The 21,768-nt window shown below is 40.6% G+C and overlaps 1 protein-coding gene across 1 annotated transcript in view; it reads right to left on the reverse strand.

Moving 5' to 3' along the window:
* SCN5A (sodium voltage-gated channel alpha subunit 5) overlaps positions 1 to 21,768 on the reverse strand; it is a 211,812-nt gene that overhangs the window by 3,219 nt on the left and 186,825 nt on the right. Inside the window, exons 22-27 of the mRNA XM_086866202.1 lie at positions 17,695 to 17,817; positions 10,925 to 11,206; positions 4,416 to 4,469; positions 2,746 to 2,887; positions 2,210 to 2,310; positions 1,446 to 1,716 (exon numbers count right to left, since the gene is read on the reverse strand). Of these exons, the coding sequence (XP_086722328.1) occupies positions 1,446 to 1,716; positions 2,210 to 2,310; positions 2,746 to 2,887; positions 4,416 to 4,469; positions 10,925 to 11,206; positions 17,695 to 17,817 (973 nt within the window). The remainder of the gene's footprint in view (positions 1 to 1,445; positions 1,717 to 2,209; positions 2,311 to 2,745; positions 2,888 to 4,415; positions 4,470 to 10,924; positions 11,207 to 17,694; positions 17,818 to 21,768) is intronic.

Below are 21,768 nucleotides of genomic sequence, written 5' to 3' on the forward strand. Positions count from 1 at the left end.
TGTTTTATTAAGGGAAAGCTTTTCTGCTGGTAATGAGAAACCAAGATCAAGCCAAGACACAGATAACTGCAGCTTTTGGCCGTGACCCACCTGAGAAATTTGTCTTGAGTGCAGATGTCAGAATTTGTCTCATATGACAACATTTTTGTCTGCAAAATAATGAGTCAGAAATGCTGGTGTGCTGGACCAAAACAGTGCAGATTTCTACTGTGTATCCACTTGATTGGTTGTTTGCTGATAAATTTTTCCAATTTCCCTGATGGGCTGGGAGAGAATTAAGGGCTAAGGCTCTGCTAGCAAGGAAATGAAGTTGCACCTCTGTATTAAACTCTTCCTGCAGGAGCAGAGCACTTGGTCCAGACAGTCTAATGCCAAGTCCCCAGCTTAGCTATGCTAAGTGTCTGTCTCCTTCAGGAAAAGGGCTCTGTGGCATGGCCCAGGGCCTCTGGCACTGAGACAACCTGGCTGATCATGGGACAGCACTGTGAGCAGCATGACAGCTCTGGTTAACTGTGTGCTGTGAGCATATCCACAGCACCTGACCTGAGGGTTCTGGTGACAGCTGCGTGGCAGTGACGTTCCCTGGATGACCCACATCTGTGACATCCAGGCTGTTCAATGCCCACAAAACACAGGTGGGTCTCTGAGCACCAGAGATCTGCACTGGGATCTTGCAGCTTCCCCAGTCCACTACAGGGTGTTCAGAGCAGCAGGAGCATCAGCTGATGTTTTCCTAACATGACACCTTTTCATTCACCTATTCCCTCCCTCAAAATGGAAACTTATTTTTCAGGAGAGTTGAATTTCTGAGCTCCTTTTGCTCACTGGAGCAGTTGATCATCTTCCAGTTGCTGCTACTTCCAACGTTAGTGAAAACTCTTTTGGTAGGATTTTGGGTTCATTTGACCTGCACTTCTTTAACATCTAAATACATCTCTTTTTGGGGCTGCAGAGCAGCAAATGGCCCAAGCTAACAATAAAACTGTTTCTTGCTGTTTCATCCCTTGACTATATGAAGGTGCAGAGCTCCACTGACAAGGCTGAGAAAAGTTAAACTCAGTGCCCAAACCTGCCCTGAAGGACTATTTTAAACTTTTGTAATAAAAAGCAAATAGCAGAGCAATGGCAATCCATATGTGCCACTTTCATGTGGCTTTTTTACTTCTCTGTCATTGGCTGCTATGCAGAATCTGTATTAAGTGTATGTGGTGGACAGCTCATGTTTATCACCACGAACCATTAAATGTAGAGTTTGACAAACCTAATTTTGCTGATCAAACCAGTTTCTGTTAGCCAGTGGTATGTTAGTTATAATTACATATTAAAATTGTGTTTAGGATTCAACTCTCTGAGTTGAAATCTGCACAAACCCTTCAACTTTGCCAATTAATTTTACCTCTGCCTTTCTAACATTGCAGTCTGGGTGGAAATCGAGGGTCACTTACCTACGATGGAGAGAATCACAACCACAAAGTCAAAAATGTTCCAGCCATTGGTGAAGTAGTAGTGTCGCAGAGCCAGCATTTTGAAGATGCACTCCCCGGTGAAGATGGCAACAAAAAGCATGTTGATTTTGTGGAGGATGTTCACTTTTTCCTGACTTTGGTCATCTGTTTCCACCATCATGGTAACCATGTTAAGGCAGATGAGAATCATGATGGAGACATCGAAGGCTTGTTTCGAGACGACATCAAAAATAAAACCTTGGTATTTGTTCTGGGGGAAAGGATAAGGTTTAGTTGGGAAATTTCAGCCATGGAAAAATGATGTAGTTGTCTCCTGATTTATCAGACAGTAGAGGAAAACAGACAATATATTACATCTGATTGGATCTTCATAAACTTAAAAGTGATGATGAATGTTTTTTTTGATTGAGTTTTCAAACCCATTTGCTCCTAATGCTTTTTGAAACTACTGTAAACAAGACTGGACTCTGGCCATGAATTTATTCAGTACAGGCAGGTGGTCACTGGCATATGTAAATGGCACATGTAAATTGCAATGTTAGTCAACGCTGCAAAACAGAGGGAATTTTGTACCACAGTTCACTGGACTTGCAAATATCATCCAAAATCAAAACATGTAATTATTAAGTGCTTTTCATGTGGGAGCAATAAACCTTCCTACGCTGGAGAGTTGAATGGTGCTTATTCTAGTAAATAAACATTCAGCTATTACACAAAGTTCAACTGAATTATGCCATTCTTACCAGTGGCCTTGGGATTGGCTTTTGAGGTTTCTTAGATCCCAGCTTTTTCATTGCATTATAATATTTTTTCTGCTCTTCTGTCATGAAGATGTCCTGGCCACCTAAGTATAGGGTGAGAACAACACTATTACTTTTGATGAAGAGGGCTCACCTCTGCCCCCTTCCAAAGCTCAAGGATGAATCCTCTTCACTTTCATTTCCCTTTAAATGTAGCTTTCTTCAGGTTGGACTGCTTAGGGGGATGGTGGTGATTGTGCACACAGGACACCAGGCCAGTCTGTGACCCTGTGTCAAATTTTGTGCCAGAGATCCCTTCTGCCTGAGCTGCTTTGCTGCATTCTGTGGGGAATAGAGTCCCCCACACTATATTTTCAAGATGCTCATGCTCTAGAGACACTAGGGACTGCTACAGCTGTAAAAATCCCGCAAGGTGGTTTCTGATCTCAAGGCTGCTGTGGCAAAGCTATTGCTGATAAATCTGTTCCTGGCCTTGGTCCCTGCAGCAGTCACAAGATGATGTGTAGCATATGCACTACTTATCTTTTTCTTTTGTTGGTTAAAATTGTCAATGATGACACCAATGAAGAGGTTCAATGTGAAGAAAGACCCGAAGATGATGAAAATCACAAAGTAAAGGTACATGTATAAATTAAATTCCCATTCAGGCTGCTCCTCGCACTGCAAAGGGAAAAGGGAAAGTGTGAAAATGACACCACCTCTGCACACATCAAAATATTGATGCAGTCAAAACAAAGCTGTCCATTGGAAATAAAAGTTATGAAATATGGGAAAAATACTGTAACTCCTGTGAGCAGTCAGATCTCCTTGGTCTCTGAAGTTTGCCACTGGCATCTGCAACTCCACAGTCATTTCAGCAACACTTCACAACACTGTCACAGCAATCACACTGCTCCACAAAGTGCAACTCCAGAATAAATCCTACAAAACATTCTCAGTCTGAACCCAGATGGGGAGAAGAATCAATTTCCTGATTATTCTAATGTATATGAAGTAATGGTGCTTACAATGAAACAGAAGTATGATTGTGGTATAATTGAATCCTACTGAAAAACACTGTATTTTTAAGTACACTGTTTTTTTAAGTACAATTTTCTTTTAATGAGTGGTGGAATGGGATAAGGTCTGTTGCTGAAGAACTGAGCAACACAGCCTGATAACCTCAAGTCATCACTGTTTGGCAACAGTGCTCAGATTTACCCCATCAGCTCCTGGTATCTCAACAAGGTGCATTCCCTAAATGCCATATTTTCTTGTGGGTAATCCATAAATTTCTTTCAGCAGTAGGGAGGATACCTGTGCACATGTAGTATCAGAATAAATCACCATTGTGAGCTATGTTATGCAAAGGTATTTCTCTGCTCCTGTGGTGCCATGGAGCTCTTCCACTCCTTGTTCCTCCCCTTAGGCCTTGACTTTTGCCCTAAATTCAGCCTGTTAAATTCCTAGTGCCAGGCAGCTGCCTCAAAAATTAACAATAAGTGTAAACTTGTTCTTCTAACTTAATTAAAAGAAGGAAAGAATACTATAGGTCTTTCAATAAAAGGATAAACAAGCCACACATGGTGTAGCAAGGGAAATGCTTTTTTTGTTTGTTTGCTTTCATGGAAACCTGAAATCTGAGCAGGACGCAGGTAAGAACTGAGCTGTCACCAGCCACCAGCACATCTCAGAGCTGGAAACTCACACCACCCTCTTTGTCTGCCAGGAGCCTCTCCACACTCCTCCAGACGAGCTGCTGGCTGCAGAAGACACTTACTCAAAGTGAAGGTGTAGGGTGGGTTAAATATTTGTCTCACAGAGCAATTCAAACTTAAACCCAGCACTTTTAAAGACATGTTATCTTAAGAAGTTGGAAAATAAGGCAGTAGATGGGGGAGGGGAAGAAATATGGACAATTTAGGTCTTTGGTGGACTCAGACTCATTCTTGAGGTGCCTCTGTGTGCTGGGAATTCTGCAGTAGGAATAGGTAAATGAGTTGTGTAGGAGTAAGGGCCACATTTACTCTAATTTCAGGATTATCATGCTTCAGTACAGCTACAAACAAGGGACTGTAGCTGTCCCAGACAGAGTGAGACAGAGACTGGCACCTTGCATGTATTTTATTTTGTTGTGCTTGTTGTTAAGCATCATCAGTGCTGTAAAAGGCAGTGGAAAAGGAAATTATTCATTTCCTTGATGACTTACCTCTCTTGAATCCACTGCTGCATACATAATATCCATCCAGCCTTTAAATGTGGCCTGAAAAAAAAAAAATCCCACATAAGACATAAGTGTATTAAAAAAGTACACCCCAAAATGTTATCATCTCTGTGATGATCTTTCAAAATGCCATGTTGAGCATGTACTTCACAATTAATGCTTTGCCTGCCTTGCAGTCTAACATGTATCCTTGAGTTTATGTTCATTTAGATATTTAAATTCATTCCAGAATGGTTCTCTCCTGGATTTTCTCATTTCTGATTTTTGACTTTCTGCTCTTGCAGGGATAAAAGAAAAGCTTTGATAACAGATTTTAAGAAGGAGAGAAAACATAACAATTAAATCTTTGGATGTTCTGACCTTAAAAATTTCAAGTAATGAGGAGATATGACTACACATAACATTAAAGAATGCTGTCTTGCACAGGGCTTGCACCAAGTGAGATGGATCCCATCCATATCCTGCAGAATCTTGGATTCTGTCCTCTTCTAAACCAGGGCAAATCACGACAATATTAAAGCCCAGGGAGTTGCATAAATCACAGCTAACTTGAAAGGAGCAAAGGCAATCAACACCTGCTGTGAGCCTGGCCCTGGAAACTAAATCTCCTTTACTGTTCAGATTGTCTTTATATCCAGCTTTACAGAGTCAGTGGTTTTATTTATTTTTTTTTTTAAATAATTGTTTAAATAAAAGATTCCACTGAAGCCAGTGTCTTATTGGAATGTTCAGTGCAGAAGGGCAGCGACAGCACTCCTAGGAGAAACACAGGGAAGGGATTTTTTACTATTCTGTAGCAAACCCACGACTCTTTGATCTGAATATATGACTCTTACTAGGCACAGCCTGATGCCAAGCACACCTGGCATTAGGTCTGACTCTGGCCTAAGCCCCACTGCCTTTATTTGGGCTCTCTAGAGTCATTTCTCATTTGACTTCTGACCTATTTAGACCTACCCTGACCTAAGTCAGCATGAGCAGATGATGAAGCATTTTTAGATTTATTAATTTCATCAGATTTACACTGGCATGCATGTAAGACCCACACCCAATATTTTTTTGCATCCTACTGACACTTAATTTTCCCCTGTTGTGTAGGCATACAATTCCAGATAATGCCAGTAGGAATTTAACCTGAAGCTACCAAAAGAAACCCAGGCAGCTGGGCTGAGGTGGGTACATTCAATGGTTTTAGAAATCTCTATTATTATATTAACTCCTGGAGGTAATGCTGCCTTCCCAATTTCTTCTGAATGCTACCGAGCCAAAGGAAAATGCACAAGAGATCAATGATATTTCTCATGAAAGTATATATAAAATAATGTTTGAAAGGTTGCACCTCTTCTTATCTACTGCTTGAAAGAGATTAACTCTCTCCCCCAAATCAGAACCCTTTGGAAAATCTCTTCCATGGTGCTGTGTGTTAAAAACCACTTTAGATGAGAAGTATCTACAGGAAGGATCAGCAGTTTTATCAAAACAAATAATTATTTGAACCTGTCATGCTGATACTCCTTAAATATTCTAATATTTTCCTTTTTTGCCGTTCTCTTTCTAATCTGATGAAAACCTTTCTGGTGCTGTTAGAGCTTTCAGCTCAAAGTGCTGTTCAGGAAGGTTGGCTGGGATGAAACAAGAAATCCTTTCCCTGTGGCACAAAATGATATGATCTTAGCCTGTACTTTTCTCCCACTTGGCAGGAAATCTTTTCTCTTCAGCAGCTATTTTACCCCTCAATGTGTACCACAGACACCAACGACTCTGCTGCAAGGCACAGTGGTTTTTAGTGATACAGGATGATGAAGTGATCTGACAAAAATAAATATTAAGAGAATGAAGTGCTGTGATTTTCTGTCTCTCCCAGTTGTCAAGAAGCAAGAGAATTAAAATTCTGTGGGACATCTGGAAAGCTTCACTGGACACTTCAGCTGCAGAGGCTAAAAGATACTGAGAATGAAAGAAATATAACACTGAGAAAAGAAATTATTTATCTGGAATTAGTAACCACTTACACTCTGGATAAGGAAGTGACAAAATCTTCATGGGAGTGTTTGTGATATTATCCTGCCTGGAAGCTATCCAGAGAAACACCATTTTCTACTGAAACTGTCATGTGATGAGATTATCTACCGATAAACTCATCCTGGGATGGGATTACATTTCATTATTTCACTGGTGGTTAGAGCTGCAATGCAGCAAATTAGTGGGGAGGAGGATAGGTGGGATGGCACTGGCTGCCCTCAGAACAAATGGTGCCTTGAAGTAGAGAAAGTCTTTAAATCTGTGAGCTGTTGGGCTTTACTTCTCTTTTTTTTCTTTTTCTTTTTCTTTTTCTTTTTCTTTTTCTTTTTCTTTTTCTTTTTCTTTTTCTTTTTCTTTTTCTTTTTCTTTTTCTTTTTCTTTTTCTTTTTCTTTTTCTTTTTCTTTTTCTTTTTCTTTTTCTTTTTCTTTTTCTTTTTTTTCTTTTCTTTTTCTTTTTCTTTTTCTTTTTCTTTTTCTTTTTCTTTTTCTTTTTCTTTTTCTTTTTCTTTTTCTTTTTCTTTTTCTTTTTCTTTTTCTTTTTCTTTTTCTTTTTCTTTTTCTTTTTCTTTTTCTTCTTCTTCTTCTTTTTCTTCTTCTTCTTCTCCTTCTCCTTCTTTTTATTCTTCTTTTTCTCTTTTTCTTTTTCTTTTTTTGTCTTTCTTTTTCTCATTTTTTTTTCCTAGGAAAGGAAAGTTTTCAATTAAAATGTCCACTTTTCATGGAAAACACTGGCCTTCACATTGCTGAAATGTTTCTCTGGGCATTACTGCTGATGAGAGAAATTTCTGAAAGCTAAGCCAGAGATTGTTTTGCACATTTTGCATCCACAGTGACAGTAAAATCACACATTGCTGCTTACAGAAGTGCAAAAGATCGTGTAACACAGTAACTTTAGACACACAGGGCTGCCTCACGATCATTTTGTGTTTGATTTATGGTCTCAGTTGGGGTTTCAAACCTGGCATGAGAGATTGCTTTAACTGCAGCTCCTGCTTGCTGTGCTGGTCTAGGAGTGCTCCTGTTATCTCCTCATTCCTTATCTGGAGTCCCAAAATGACATATTCAAAAAGAAGTAGGATATAGTCAATGTAAATCCCTTCTGTCTAAGAAGAACTTTTCCAAACAAGCCAGATGCTGCATGAAAGACCACTCATGTCCTGGGTATTCTTCAACAGATGTCTGAAATTTCAAAATACATTGCAAAAAAATATGCAGAGGTGATCACAGGGTGGAAGGGTGGGATCACGCAAGGAAAATGCAAAACTACTGCTGGGAATTTCAGATATTTCTTTGATCAGCTCAAATACAGATTTATCAAACATAGGTGCTGTGATACTTCAAGAAAATTTGGAATACAGAAAAACTTTTACTGAAGCACCAGATTGTAGCAAGACCTTCTTCCTGTTAGATTAGGGTTTTAGGAGTGTTAAATCACCAGGAAAGTGAAATCATCCCTCTTGCAAGTCAAAAAGTTGTGATGGCAAAGATCTTTCCCATGAATTAGGCATTCCTCTTGCTTGTAGAGTGAGCACAGAGTTACCTCTGTTATTTTATTAACTTGTTTTGGGACAGCCTGTTTGTTCATTGGAGGAGCTTGACACTTGACTTTTCATGACATGATTGACTTTTCTCAGCCTCATTAACCCAAAGGGACATCTTCAGGAAAACACAATGGATCCCAGTCGAGGTAGGAAAAGAGCAGAAGATATTTAGGGAAAGTTTAATGCAGTTCTCAAACACATTGTCAGAAAGCTTTCCACTGGATAGAAATATGTCCTAAAGTTTCCATAGCAGCAATTTACATGTCTTTCGAATATGCTGCTGAAGAAGACAGAACATCAAGCAGATTTGTTTTACACGTTTCCATTTGGATTTGCAGGCATTCCAAAGGAACTTCAGAGCCGCTCAGATCCACACTGTGGCAGCAGAAAATGTCAGCAGTCAAAAGACAAGTCACACTTAAACTCTCATGTTTTGGATCCTGGCAGGCCGTAACCCAAATGCTTATCTCCTCCTTGTCCTGCTGTGCACAGGGATGCACGGAGGTGTCTGTCTGTCTAGGAGAGCTGGGCTGTCAGCTGAGCCCCTGCATTTCCCACGGGGGTTTGCTGGTGAAATGTGATCCCTCGTGGAGAATATTTGGCAAGGGGCGCCTGTAACTGACGCTCCTGGAAAAAGAGATCCAGATGTTTGGGCCCCTTCTTTGCCTGTGTCACCTTTTCACTTTATTGCCTATGGTCAGCAGCAGACATAAGAGCTGCAGGTGCAGGATTAAAGCCAAAATCAATCCCCTAATGGAAACTGGCTCCTGCTCTTCCTCTCTGAAGAAGGAGCTGCCACCTGCCATAGGAACTGAACTTGTTTCCTGCTAAAATCAGTTTGGTCAGCCTGACCAGGCCTAGGTTTATAACACTTCTTTTGTACTTTTGCACCTGGAAAGACTATTTCTTTCCTACCCAAATCAGGATCACAGGTTTGAATGAAACCTGCAGGGTCATCAAATCAATTTTCAACTGGAAAAGAGCAGCATTAACCCATTCCTTTCAAATCTGTGCTGAGATCCACCTTACAGCAGTCATGTTTCTTCTGATCCCAACCATCATGACAACTGATCCCAACAGAAGTGACTAGAAAAGACTTCTTCAGGATATTCCTTAGAAAATATCCACTTATGAAAAGCTAAAGATTTTCAGAAAACTTGAGCTTGGTTCTCATAAAATAAATGGTGAAGGAATAGCTACGTCTCTGATGGAGCTTCCCCCCCAAAAAAAGTAGGCAATTGTTATGTAATCAGAAGAATTAAGAAGTTTCAGGTAAGGCACAATATTTTAAAGCTGGAAATTCTTGCTCATCTATATTGGATGTTGAAATGAAAGACAAAGAAAATACTATATAGAACAGAAAATCTAATTAAAGGTGTTCAAAGTGAAATAATCTACCCTGCATGGCTGAGCTGAATATCGTAATTATGTGCAACAGATAAAAGCTCTCACTCTCAGCAAGTTTATGTCATGGAAAGAATCAAAAGTGGCTGTGCCCATTCCAATGTTTCTGCTTTCCAGAGGATGTGAAAGCAAAAACTCAATGGACAGGGATCAAATCTCAACCTCAAGTGTTTGTGTCCCAGGAACTGCTCATGTAAAAACAAAGATTTCCACGAGGAAGGAAAATTGCTTCATGGAGCTGTTCCATGCACCTGTGACAGAGAAAAACAGATCTGGGAAAAACAAACTTGCTCCTGGGAAGGAGAAGGGCTGGCAGATCTGATGGGGACTTGCAGGAGGCTCGTGTCCCTTGGGAAGGGCAGGAGGGAGTTGAGGGCAGCACCCTGCTGCTCTGCAAAGGCTGAATTCTGCATGTGACAACTGAATTGAGCTGCCAGAGCACAACTTTTTTATCCCAGAATTGAGGGATGTCATCACAGATATTTCAAGAAAGAAACCTCCCTGTCCAAAGATGTAGCAAGGAGCTTGTTTAACTCTGTGTGTAAAAAATGCAATGCAGCAAACACTCCAAGTGCACATCCAGGCCCTGTCATCATCTGGCTCCAGATTAGGAACAATGGAAATAAGCATAATAATTTCATGTGAGGGCCCTGTGGATTTGGAACACAAAACAATTTGTCTGAAATCGCCCAGCAGGGCCTGGACAATGTGGAGTCTCTGGTGGCTCTTTCTATTAGGCTGTCCTGTGTCAAAACACAGTGAATCTCAGTGCATACAACACATTTATCTATATTTTACATTTGATGGTGAAAAAGGTTGTAGAAGTGGCTTCTTTCTACCTTTATAGCTGAAATATGTGCTCACATGGGTGCTCAAATAGGTGCTCTTGCCACCTTCCCAGACAGGCTGGGCCAGGGGCAGTGCCAACAACCTGATCCCCACCATGACCCATAGATTCAATCTGAATCGTTATTTTAGCAGGTGGACACAAGGTGAGGAATCAGCATGAGAGGCACCAGTGTCCTTAAAAATGGAAAGTGAGCAGAGGGCCATAAATTAAGACTACAACTTTATGCAGTAACTTCAGCTGGGAAACTAAAGGCACTATAACTTCATTTTTTTCCCAGCAGGATATAGTGAAATCCCAGGCTGTTAAGGAAGGTCAGTGCACCCTGTTTGCATGGACAGTCCTTCCTGTATCACAGATTTTTTTTCTGGAAGTGGACTTTGTTCTGGATTACAATATTGACAAAATGGCCTTTAATTCACCTCATTATTCTGATCACCTCCCAGAGAATTGTGTTAGTGATGCAGCAGAAATTCAAATTAAAATCATAAACTGCTGTAATATATCTAGGGAAAGATAGCATACAAAATATGTTTTATTTACTCTTTAGGAAAGACATTGTCTTGATGGGTAAGGCTGAAAAACCCAGAAAAGCCCAGAGGTTAAGCTGAGCTTTTAAATGGATTGTTTCAGTGAGAACCAGCAGCATCTGCCCATTAATTTCTGGTGGTCACACTTACCACTTGTAGCAGAGCCAGGTACCCAGCACCAACATTATCGAAGTTAACTTTAACTTTTGTCCAGTAAAACGTGCCTGACACGTTGTAAAGTATGCAGTCACTCATGTTGTTAATAATTTTAGAGTCCAAAGGCATATCTCCTTCTGTCTTATTAATGCACTTCCCAAACTTCCCAGCAAAGAGGTTTACTCCCATGATGCTAAAGATGAGCCAGAAGATGAGGCAGACGAGCAGAACGTTCATGATGGAAGGGATGGCTCCCACAAGGGCATTCACCACCACCTTGGGGGGAACAGGAAAGGGAAAACAGAATTAATGTCAGCACTTGTACAGACACTTCGTTAACAAGCTGCTGTGCACCCTTGATTAATGAGTCTGAACCCTTGCATGGTGACAGGTGGATAAGCACTGGCACTACCTAAGGAGCCAGACCACCCCTAAAGGCTTCAAACATGACTGTTTTTTTCCTTTTGGTAATCAAAGAAAGAATCTGCTGGCATCCCACCCAAGGGATGATGCTTTTTCAAGAGGAATCTCTGAATTCAGAAGTCATCTTGACCTCTCAAATCCTTCTGGATAGTACACTTCAGTCAAACTGTAATAATAACAATGTGATTAATTGGAAATGGCTGGGGTGCACTACAGTGACTCAAAATAGAGAAAAAAAGATTTCTGAAATCTTTGACCCCACTCAGGACTCAGTAGCTGTGAACTATAGCTGTGATAAATTTTGCTTAATTAAATAATAACAGATTGAGACATACTGTACTAAGCCAGCTTCTCCTATCTGATCAGTATGCATGATTAAAAGAGAAAAATCATTCTAATGTAACAAAAAAATTCCTTTTTTTTTTTTTTTCCCCTATGTTATGCTGTAAAATTCCTACACATTAATCCAGGCAGGGCTGTAATACCCTGCATAAAATCATACATTAAAACAAAAAGCAGAAGGAGCTTCTAAGGTGTGTGAACAATGGCACTGGAAATGGACTCCATGGTGAAGCCAAGCAAAAAAAAATATGGTTCAGGCCATCTACAGACCCTCTACAGCTGCCAGGTTTGGATGCAGTACTGTAATACCAGTACACCCACCAGGCAAGGGACACATCATTTACTGTATTGAGCTGTATTGAGCACTGTCAGGGCTTAAGGTGGTTAAGGCATCTATGCACATCAAACCTTGTACTAAAGAATCAGAGAATCACAGAATATCCTGAGCTGGAAGGGTCCCACAAGGATCACTGAGCCCAACTCCCAGTCCTGCACAGGACACCCCAAGAGTCACACCATGCAAGATATTTTCTGAGGGAAGAACTCCATCACAAAAATGTAGTCTTCCAATGCCAACCAGGTTTCTCCATGTTCACAGCCTTTGGAGATGCTCCCTCTGCATGGTCCAGGCAATGCTGGCTCCCACATAGCTGCAGACACCAGCCCCACAACATGAATTTGTCTCCATCCCTGTCTCATGCTTTGGAGATTAAAATCTGATAGGAGACCACTCAGCTCTTCTTCTCCATCTACATTTCTGAAACTGAGACAAGGTGATATTGATCCATAAAAATTAAACTTTATTCAATTGGTGAATTTGATTATGGAAAATGTCAGCTCTTTTCTCTTGTGCTAGTGTCCAATTTTCTGACAAGCTAATAATGCAACATTCACTTCTCCATCATTTTTGCATTGCTGTGGAAGAAAAATACCCAGAGGAGTGAAATGCTTTTCATGCATGTATAGCAGCAGCTTCCTCTATAGCACACAATACAAAATTATGTAGATCTTCCAAAACTCAGATTTATATTTTGTGCATTTATGAATGAAGCTGATTTTCACACAGGAAAAGCTGTTTGACCAATTGTTTTGTTTTGTTTTTCTGTATAGGCCCATTCCTGATGACTTTTCTTGGATTTTTTTTTTTGTTTGCTTTTTGTTTTTGTTTGCTAATTTTATCTTTCAGTTTTGGATGTCAATCAATTTCTAACCTCATCATTTTTAGACCAAATTTACCACGTTAACCGAAATGCCAAATAATTTCCAAATCAAGGGCTTGTTTGGATATAGCCTTGGCACTTGTCAAAGTAGTTTTCATTTGTTTCTCTGCACAACAGTATTCCTCTTCAGTTTTAACCCATGCCAGCAAAACCACACGGATTTGTGTTTCATGTGCTGCTGAACCCAGCTCCCAGTGACAGGACACAGACATCCAGGTTTCAGCAGTACTAGTGATGGCTGTGCCCACATCCTGCTTTTTTCCTTCTGCTGAGTTATGTTCAATGGCCTGTAGATAACAAAACACGACATGAGGCTGCAGCAAATCCTGCAACACCTCTCTGAATGAATTATTAACAGGGGGGGTTCATTCTTCCCTTGCTGCTTCTGCTCTTACACCAGTGTGATGCCATTTGTTCTGCTGGAAGCATTCTTGTTTTGTACTGAGACAAGTGAGAGGAAGGCCTGGATACATAAAGGCAGGTTATTATCATAATTAGAAGTTAACATCATATTAAAAGTTCAGCTGTACACTTTGCCATGGAGAAGGAGGAATTTCTGCTGCACTTTGGAATGGCTATATATATAGATAGATATAGATAGATATAGATATTGACATAGACATAGGTATAGATATAGATGATATAGATATAGATATAGATAGATAGATATAGATGATATAGATATAGATATAGATATAGATATAGATATAGATCCATGCATAAGAAAAAGTTTCATCCTTGTTGGTTTCCATCAATACCTTTACAGGTGAAACCACTTTCCAAGAGATTTCTTTAGGGACAGCCTAGAAACTGAGCCACCCTCTGCCCTGACTCAGAGTGGTGCAATCTGTAACCTGTGTTTGGTCCCCACTCTTCTGATCTCACAGGACACCTCCTCAACTAAAGCTGATTCAGATTTTTAATCCAGAAATAGACTTGCATGATGAGTTAATCCTCCCTTTGCTCTGAGAGAGCCCATCAGACTCCCTGCAGTGATTTCAGACCCAGACTATAACTCCCAGTGAAGCTCAGGAACAGCTTTTGCAAAGACATCTAATTTACAGTGTCATGATGTCAAATAACAGAGGAAAAAATGTATTATTAGATAATCTGTTCCTAGTGCCCTTTGTCCTCAGTGTTAGAAGCAGTTGCTGCATTTTTAGGTGGAATTTGCTGAACTTGAGGCATCTGCTCTTAGCTGTCTTCTCCTATCATTCCCATCTTCATTGTGGGGGAGTTACCACTGCACATTGCTCTGGGTAATTAAAAAATCAGAGCTTCCTTGTAGTTATCATGGTTCTCTCAGATTTTTAATCACACTCGTAGCTCCCTGCAGAGACTTTCCCATTTTTAGCTCCCCCTTTCCAGCACTTTCATGGAATTCCAGCGTCGAAGCACTGCACTGTCCCTCTGTTTGCTGGGTTATTTCCCTGCATATTCAGGGATTCTAGCAGTCAACTCATTTGTCAGACTGGCCCAAAACCTTGTGTTCCTTTGAACAGTCATCCTGATCCCTATGTCCTTCTCAGCTGCTGTTTTCCAAGAAACTTCCCCCAGAGTGACCTACATTCCTCCTCCCGAGGTAGCCAATGCATGTAGGTTTATTAAAATGTGTGTTGTACAATAGATCTATTTTTCACTGTGATCCAGATCAGCCAGCATAATTCCCTTATCTGTAATTTCACTTACACTCATTTGAGTGCTGTCAGCAAAGATTTCATATTTTCTCCCAGTTGCTGTTAAAGTACAGATTAAAGATAGTTCTCATTCTGAACAATCCCTCACCCTGAGATGCTCATCACCAAATTTACAGTGTGGTCACTGCTTACAATTACTTTTTGAGCTCCATCACCCATTTTAAAATGTGTTTACTTGTCTTGCTACAAAGCTCGTGTTTTCATCACAATGTCTCATGGTATCAGATTCCTCTCTGAAATCCAAGGATTCTGTATCAGCACAGTTACTGTCATCAGCATAATTTGTAATCAAATCAAAGGCCCATCTCGGTATTACAAGAACTATTCCCATGAAATCATGCTAACTAGCATTAATTATGCTGTTCCTTTCCTGCATATATCTTGTAGCAGTCTCACCATGACTTCACTCAGTATCACTTTCACAGTAAATGGTCTCTCATCATCCCCCCCATCCTCCTAAAATACTACAAATAACCTCCCTTGCAGGAAAGTGCCACCTCTGAAACAATTCCCTGATGGACAACAAATGAGGAGACATGAGAGATGTCATTAGATGGGACAGGCAGCTACTTTATTCTGGGCTCATGAGTGTAAAGTCTCTGGGTCTACAGTAGTGTCAGGGGGATCCTGGTCTTTCTGGGGTCTTTTTCTGAGGATTGAGGGGCAGGATGGCACCAGTTCATCCCTATTTTGCAGATCTCTCATGGCACAGGAGCTGCTGAGACTTGTGTCAAACTTGCACAAGTCCCAGACTGTTTGAAGATAGGGAAAGAGCTGAGGTCTGATGGCAACGGGTTCTCTTGGCCACCTAAGGGCTACTCTGTGCCTTTGTCTCAGACAAAATTGCTTCCAAAATTTAGGCACAACATTGATGAAATAAGTCTCTTACTGCAGTAAATGAGAGCTTTCTTGCTCCTGTTCTAGCCCTGCAGAGATGTTTCAGTTATTCAAGAAAGAGGCATTATAATATAGCAAACTCTTATTATTTTCTCACTGTCAGTGTTTGCTTCTCAACATTATCATTATTTAATCCATCACTGCGCTGGCAATTTTCCTGTGCATTTTGGAGCATATGAACTCCTAATAATGAAAGGTCTAACTGTCCCTAGTCTTGTTAAGTGTGGTTAGACAAACTAAAACTAAAATGATTTGCTTTTCCAATAGCACGTATTCTCAATTATATTTTATCGTGGTTTACAAGCTAATTCACCACCTCTGATAGCTCAGAATGACTGAATATATTTCAGCTGCAGCAGCAGCAATACAGGAAAGAAAAGAGGATGTTGAGTCAGGAACTGAGGGGCCTGTAAGAATGAGCATTTTGGGAAGGAAATTTTCTGGGCTGATCCATGTTAAGATCTTTACCAAGACAGCCTCTTGCTATTCTCAGAGAGAAATGAGGAGTTTTAATGTTACTTTTTCTCTATTCTACTATTGCTTTTCTGATGTTTTTGGCTCATTTCCCCATTGCTATTTAGTTTGAATCCAATTTAGCTAAACTGATGTGAAATCATGAGTAAACAATTGTCATCTTAGAGCACACTGAGTTTTGCTTTGTTATCCACCAGTAAAAGCTAAGCCTTCATAAGCCAGACCTAAACTGATTTGAGAGAATCTGTGCACAAATCACTCTGGTAGTCAAACTACTGCTTTTGCTAATTCTGAATGCTGAAATAGCTCCATCTGTGAATGTTTAATAAAGACTTGGAGTGAGGTCATCAAATGACATGAGTGAGAGCTTTAATTATTGTCATTAATGCAAACTTACTTTGAGTCTTTACACTTTGGCTTTGTTTTATTTGGTCAACTACCTGCAAAACATTGTCTGACTGCTGGAAAGATTGTGGTGACCAAAACAATTCAGGTTTGGCTGCCTGGGTAAACAGAGCCTTTTGCATCTATTTGTCTTAGTACAAACACAGAGGTGGACTGCAACAATACTTGCCTCATCTTCATCCACAAAAATAATATGATTTAGCTAATCACAGAATCTTTGGAACAAAGCATTATATTGTCAAATCTGGTCATCCACAGAAGAGGAAAAGAACAGATGTGGAGTTTTCCTACACTGCTGTATCACCATATTTCCTAGCTCACCTCAGTTGTAAAGTTCTCCAGTCTTCAGTCTCTTGCTGTGAGAGCATTGCAATGAGAATAATTCATTGCTGGGAGATCAGTGCATGAAATACACATTTAGTCACTGATGATTTGGACCAAAATTTGTCTACAGGAAAGCTTTACCCTGAATATATATCACTGTGAAATATGTAACATTTTCCTTGACCTAGCAGAGAGATTTGGGATCACCAATATAATTTGACACAGAATTTTGTCACAGATTTGCTTTACCTTGCTATGCAATCTGCAAGGTTAGCAGTAACCTCAGTTTATACAGAACACAGCTGTCACTGCCTGCAAGGTGTGACAAATTAAATAAAGTGCTTATCTAAACAATAATTGATCCTTGTTAGCAGGTAGGCTTGACAAATAAACAGGTATGCTGTGGGATATAACGGTGGCAAAGGAATGCAGAAAAGAAAAGAGATGGATGCACAAGATGGAGCAACAAGCACAAGCTACATGGGTTTAATGTTAATCCCAACATTCCTCATTAAAACTGCAATCTGTTCAAAGGGGAAAAAAAATCATTCATTCATTTGCTTTCCCTATCTTTAGCATTTCTAATTTTTGCTTTAATTATTAGTGAAAACATCCTTAAGAACTTTCCAGTTACTCTCATTTTAATGTGTGTCAAAACAGGGAGCAAAATTCAGCTTGGTTGTTCCCCTGATACACCTTATAATTGAGAGGTAATTGATAGCCAGATGCTTCCTCATCCAAAAAGCTGTTTTTCAAGGCATAGTATGACAAGTTAGGCAGCAGAATTAGTTTATCACTAAATCCACCCAAGGATAAAGATGCAATGACACAACTGCAACCAAGAGCGAGGAGGGTTTCTTTGTTGCGTTGATAAAGCACTATCATTCATGTCCTTTGGCTGACAAAGCCACGTGCTTTGATCCCCTGTTACACTTGGATCCACACAAAGTTGAGCTTTGATGGATGCTTTGTGTCCTCTTACCCTCATCCCCTCAAACCGTGACAACGCTCTCAGCGGCCGCAGGGCCCGGAGGGTCCTGAGCGATTTGATGGGACCCATCTCCGAGTATCCAAGGGTGTTGGCAACCAGGCTGATTAAAGAGACCTGGATGGAGACACAAAGCAAAAATTCAACCTGTTAGAGCACTCCTGAAGTTATCCTTCTCCTCTGACTTTCCTCCCTGGAAAGAAACAGCTGGTTAGTGGAACAGCGGGGGGAAAAAGTCTTAAATGGGAGCCATTCCTTTAGATCCACACAGAAGAAAGGATGATCCTTCACAAAGTGGATAAGAAAGGAGATCACCATAACAGATCCACCTGTGTGTATCTCCCTCTGCCCAAAATACGAGTCAGGTAAGTGTTACAATTTAGATCCTTTTGGAAGAAAGCACATCTAACCCTTTCCAGCAGAGATTAAGGATTTGGTATTTACATTTAATCACTAGTCTTCAACTAAGTGATTAGAAACAAGTCTCCTACATTGCTGGCAGACATGACTATACGACAGACCTTAAAAGAATGATGTGCATGGCTTTTCCATTCTGCTTTTATTCACTTTTTCTGGTTTCTGCATGGTCTCTAAAGGAGATGGAAATTTGACTCAGTGTTGAGGTTCACACTTTTCAAAGACTATTTCTTTGAAATGAACTTTCTGAATCTGGAAGCAGCATGGAGGGGTTCCCATGCTCTTCATGTTCCCAGAGATTTTGTAGTGCCCCAGGTGGTCAGAAATGTGGGTGGTATCAGGCACAGGACGGGATTCTGAATGAACTGACAGTGGAGATTATAAACACATGGAGCAATAGGGTTTTACATGCTCAAATCAGTGTTCACAGCCTGAAATCTTACTGAGCAAAGAGTGAAAACAAACAGCTCTCCAACACCGTAGGTATCATGCTAATTTACATGTATTTAAAAACCCCAAAACAACAAAAAACTCAACCAGAATTAATCATCACATACTATAAAATACTATCTTTTTAGAAGGAGAAACCTGAGTATATTGCTTATCACAGTTCCTTTTCTTCTTTTTTAATTTTTTTTTTCTTACCATATTCACAGCACCAGTTATCACAGTATTAGATATTTCATGCTCACCAATGGGAGTGTGCAAAGCTCATCTCTGAGGGGTGGGTGCTGTTGTCATTTTCAAGACAGCAGCTAAGCCTAAAAGCAGGGACTCCTTTACATTATAAAAAAATAGATGGTTAGAGTAAGGAAACTCCAGCATCCCCTTAAACACTGACAGCTCTGGAGAGAAACTTTCCTTTTAATTTTAGGATTACTGTGAAGCCCACTGCTGGCTGACCATCCCAGCATCACCCATGAGGTCTGGGATAAATCAGGGCAAGACCAGCCTGGTCCTGAGTCTCAAGACAGTGTCCCCTGTGGGACACTTCCTCCTGAATATGCATTTATTTACATACCAGTGTTGTCTGCACAGCTAAGCACCTTTGTAAAAACTTGCTCAATTTGTTAAATTATTTACCGGCTGATGGCTTTATTGTGTCATTTGGGCAACCAAGGGCAGGAGGTCTCAGACAAACCCTGAGCTGGGGTTTCTGCCACGATAAGTCACCCCCCCTGCAGATGACTAAGTGGCACAGGGGCTGGCTGTCACCCTGTAACGTGTCACTCTTTAACAAGGTGTGACACAGACTCACCTCCTGTGCACAGACCCAGCAGCTGGGGCAGAAGGAAGGGCTTAATAAACACTTCTGCCTTTTAGTGCTGAGTGCCCTATAAGAACATCACGATAGACAGGCAGACTGGGTTCAAGGTGTGATGTCTTAGGCTCTGCAGACACTGAGGAGGTAAAAATCATCAGCAAAGCCTTTGTTTCCATCTCTAGGAAAGCAGATCTGAACCTGTGACCTGAGCATGATGCCTAAGTCATTTCAGAGTAAGCAATGCCATAGCTTTGCTCCTTTCACCCAAATCCTGCTCACTGTTGAAGAAAAAAACCTGGGTTTAATTTAAAAAACATCTTCAGCTCACCAATGCACCCATTTTCTACCTTCCTTGTTTTCCACCATCCTCTAGTCTGAAGTTGCATTAACACAGAGTTCAAACCCTCCTCCTTTTATTTACTCTTCCCACTAACTTAATGTTGACTAAATAATGATAAAGGGCTGAGGATTTTTCTAACAGCAGTAAGCAAAAGTGCACTGTAGTTATACACTAAAGCTATTCAATTAAGTCATCTTAAAAGTCTAAAAAATAGCTGGCATTAAGGAGAAATCATGACAGGAATAACCCTGTGGCACATATTTCTGTCTTTGGTGGAAAGTTTAGTGCAGAAAACAGCCTTAACCTCACAAAGCCTTGGAGGTTCCTATTCAGAAAGTCTGAAGGTATGAGAACAACAGCTCAGTGATTGTAAAAAGATAGAAATAGAGATAGAAACCAAGATCCTACACTCACAGACCAAGGGAAACTCAGTAATTTGTAAAATTGATCCGAAAAATGAATGTAGATATCTAAATGAAAATTAATTATATATAGGGTACCCAACACTTCTTTGCTAGTTTCACCTATGATGACTTAAAATTGGATCATATCAAGGTCTTCAAACTGCATTGGTTGGAGCATCTGTGGGATTCCTCCCTCACCCTGGATTTGTGTCCCATAACTGCTCTTTCTCCCAAGGCAGAAGGTTTTTGGTTCAAATCTGGTCAAAAAGACCAGACTTTGGGTCTGAGTGGGTTCCTATTTTCTTTTGAGTGCCACAAATGTCACCCTGAAACACATCACAGGTGGTGTTGCCCTCCTGACACAGATTTACACAGCAATAGATATCTCTGCAGAGGATTAGGTCATGAAGCTGTGTGATATCTGGCAATGATTTACAAGGCTGGAGTCAGAACAGAGTTTGAGACAACTTGTTCAAATGCTTGGATGTTGGTTTTGAAGGTATCCTTGTCATATTTTATTTATAGAAGAATTACCAACGCAGGGACTTGGCCATTTGGACTTGATTAAAAGTGACCCAGAAGGTTATTTTTAGGAAAAAAATCAAGCAGCTTTCAAAAATGGTGCTGACTGCCCCACATAATCACAACAAAAGGTGAAGTCAGCTATTTCTGTTATTTTTTTTTACTGTTGCAAGGCTATGCAGCCCAGAGCTTCTCTAAAGTTCTGCTTTGTGCTATGCTCAGAATCAAAAATGTGCTGGCACCCAGAAACACCTCTAGGGTCAATGTAATCTCCAGATTCAGAATCAAATGTGTCATACACACATTTCTAATCTTTTCAGTACCTGTTTGCAAATAGTTTTGTAGGTTTTTTGTAAGAACCTACCCCTGAAGCAGCACTGTAACACGGTGAAGAGCAAGTGAATCCTAAGGAGCCACTGTTGCTTGGAACTATTTCCCATAAAACACCCAATTTGCCATTGACCTTGAGCTTTCACCTCAACTTCACCTTTTACACAGCAGGTTACAGGCAAGCCAATCCCTCATCCTCCTGTGCACCTCTTCTGAGCCAAACAGATTTATCACAGCTCCCATTTGCTCTGTCTCCAGCATTTCCCTTGGAGGTCTTTCCAGAACTTGCTTGATCTTACTATGGAATGGAAGCTTTCACAGCTTTCCATTTATCTTAATCAGGGAATAGTTTCCCTGTGTTAGGTGTGGACTGTTCCTTATCCCCTTGATCTGATGCTCCTTTGGTGACCCTGAAGTTTCCAGAACAATGCTGAAGTGGAATTTTCTGCCTAACCTGAAGTCCAGTGCACAACCTGGCCAGCAATGAGGGGGAGAGAGCTCCTCATAAATCAGTGTATGCAGTTCTGCCTCCACAGACTTCAGCCTGTGACACACAAGTCTCACTGATCTCATGGACTAGGATGTCCATCATGTGGCAACTCTTCCCTTTTGCATTCCCTGGATCATCTCAGCACAGCCAAGAGCCCAGCCTCAGTGCTGTCAGACACTTCCCAAAATTTATTCCAACCCAAAAGAGAGGAAACCCTGAAAGAATCATCATTTACTGCCCAGTTCCATGGCAGAGTTTCCCAACAAAGCTCAGGCTCCTGGCAAAGCTTTGTAGGTGCTAC

The sequence above is a fragment of the Cyanistes caeruleus genome, chromosome 1, assembly GCF_971803275.1.
Source record: "Cyanistes caeruleus chromosome 1, bCyaCae1.hap1.1, whole genome shotgun sequence".
Lineage (NCBI taxonomy): Eukaryota > Metazoa > Chordata > Aves > Passeriformes > Paridae > Cyanistes > Cyanistes caeruleus.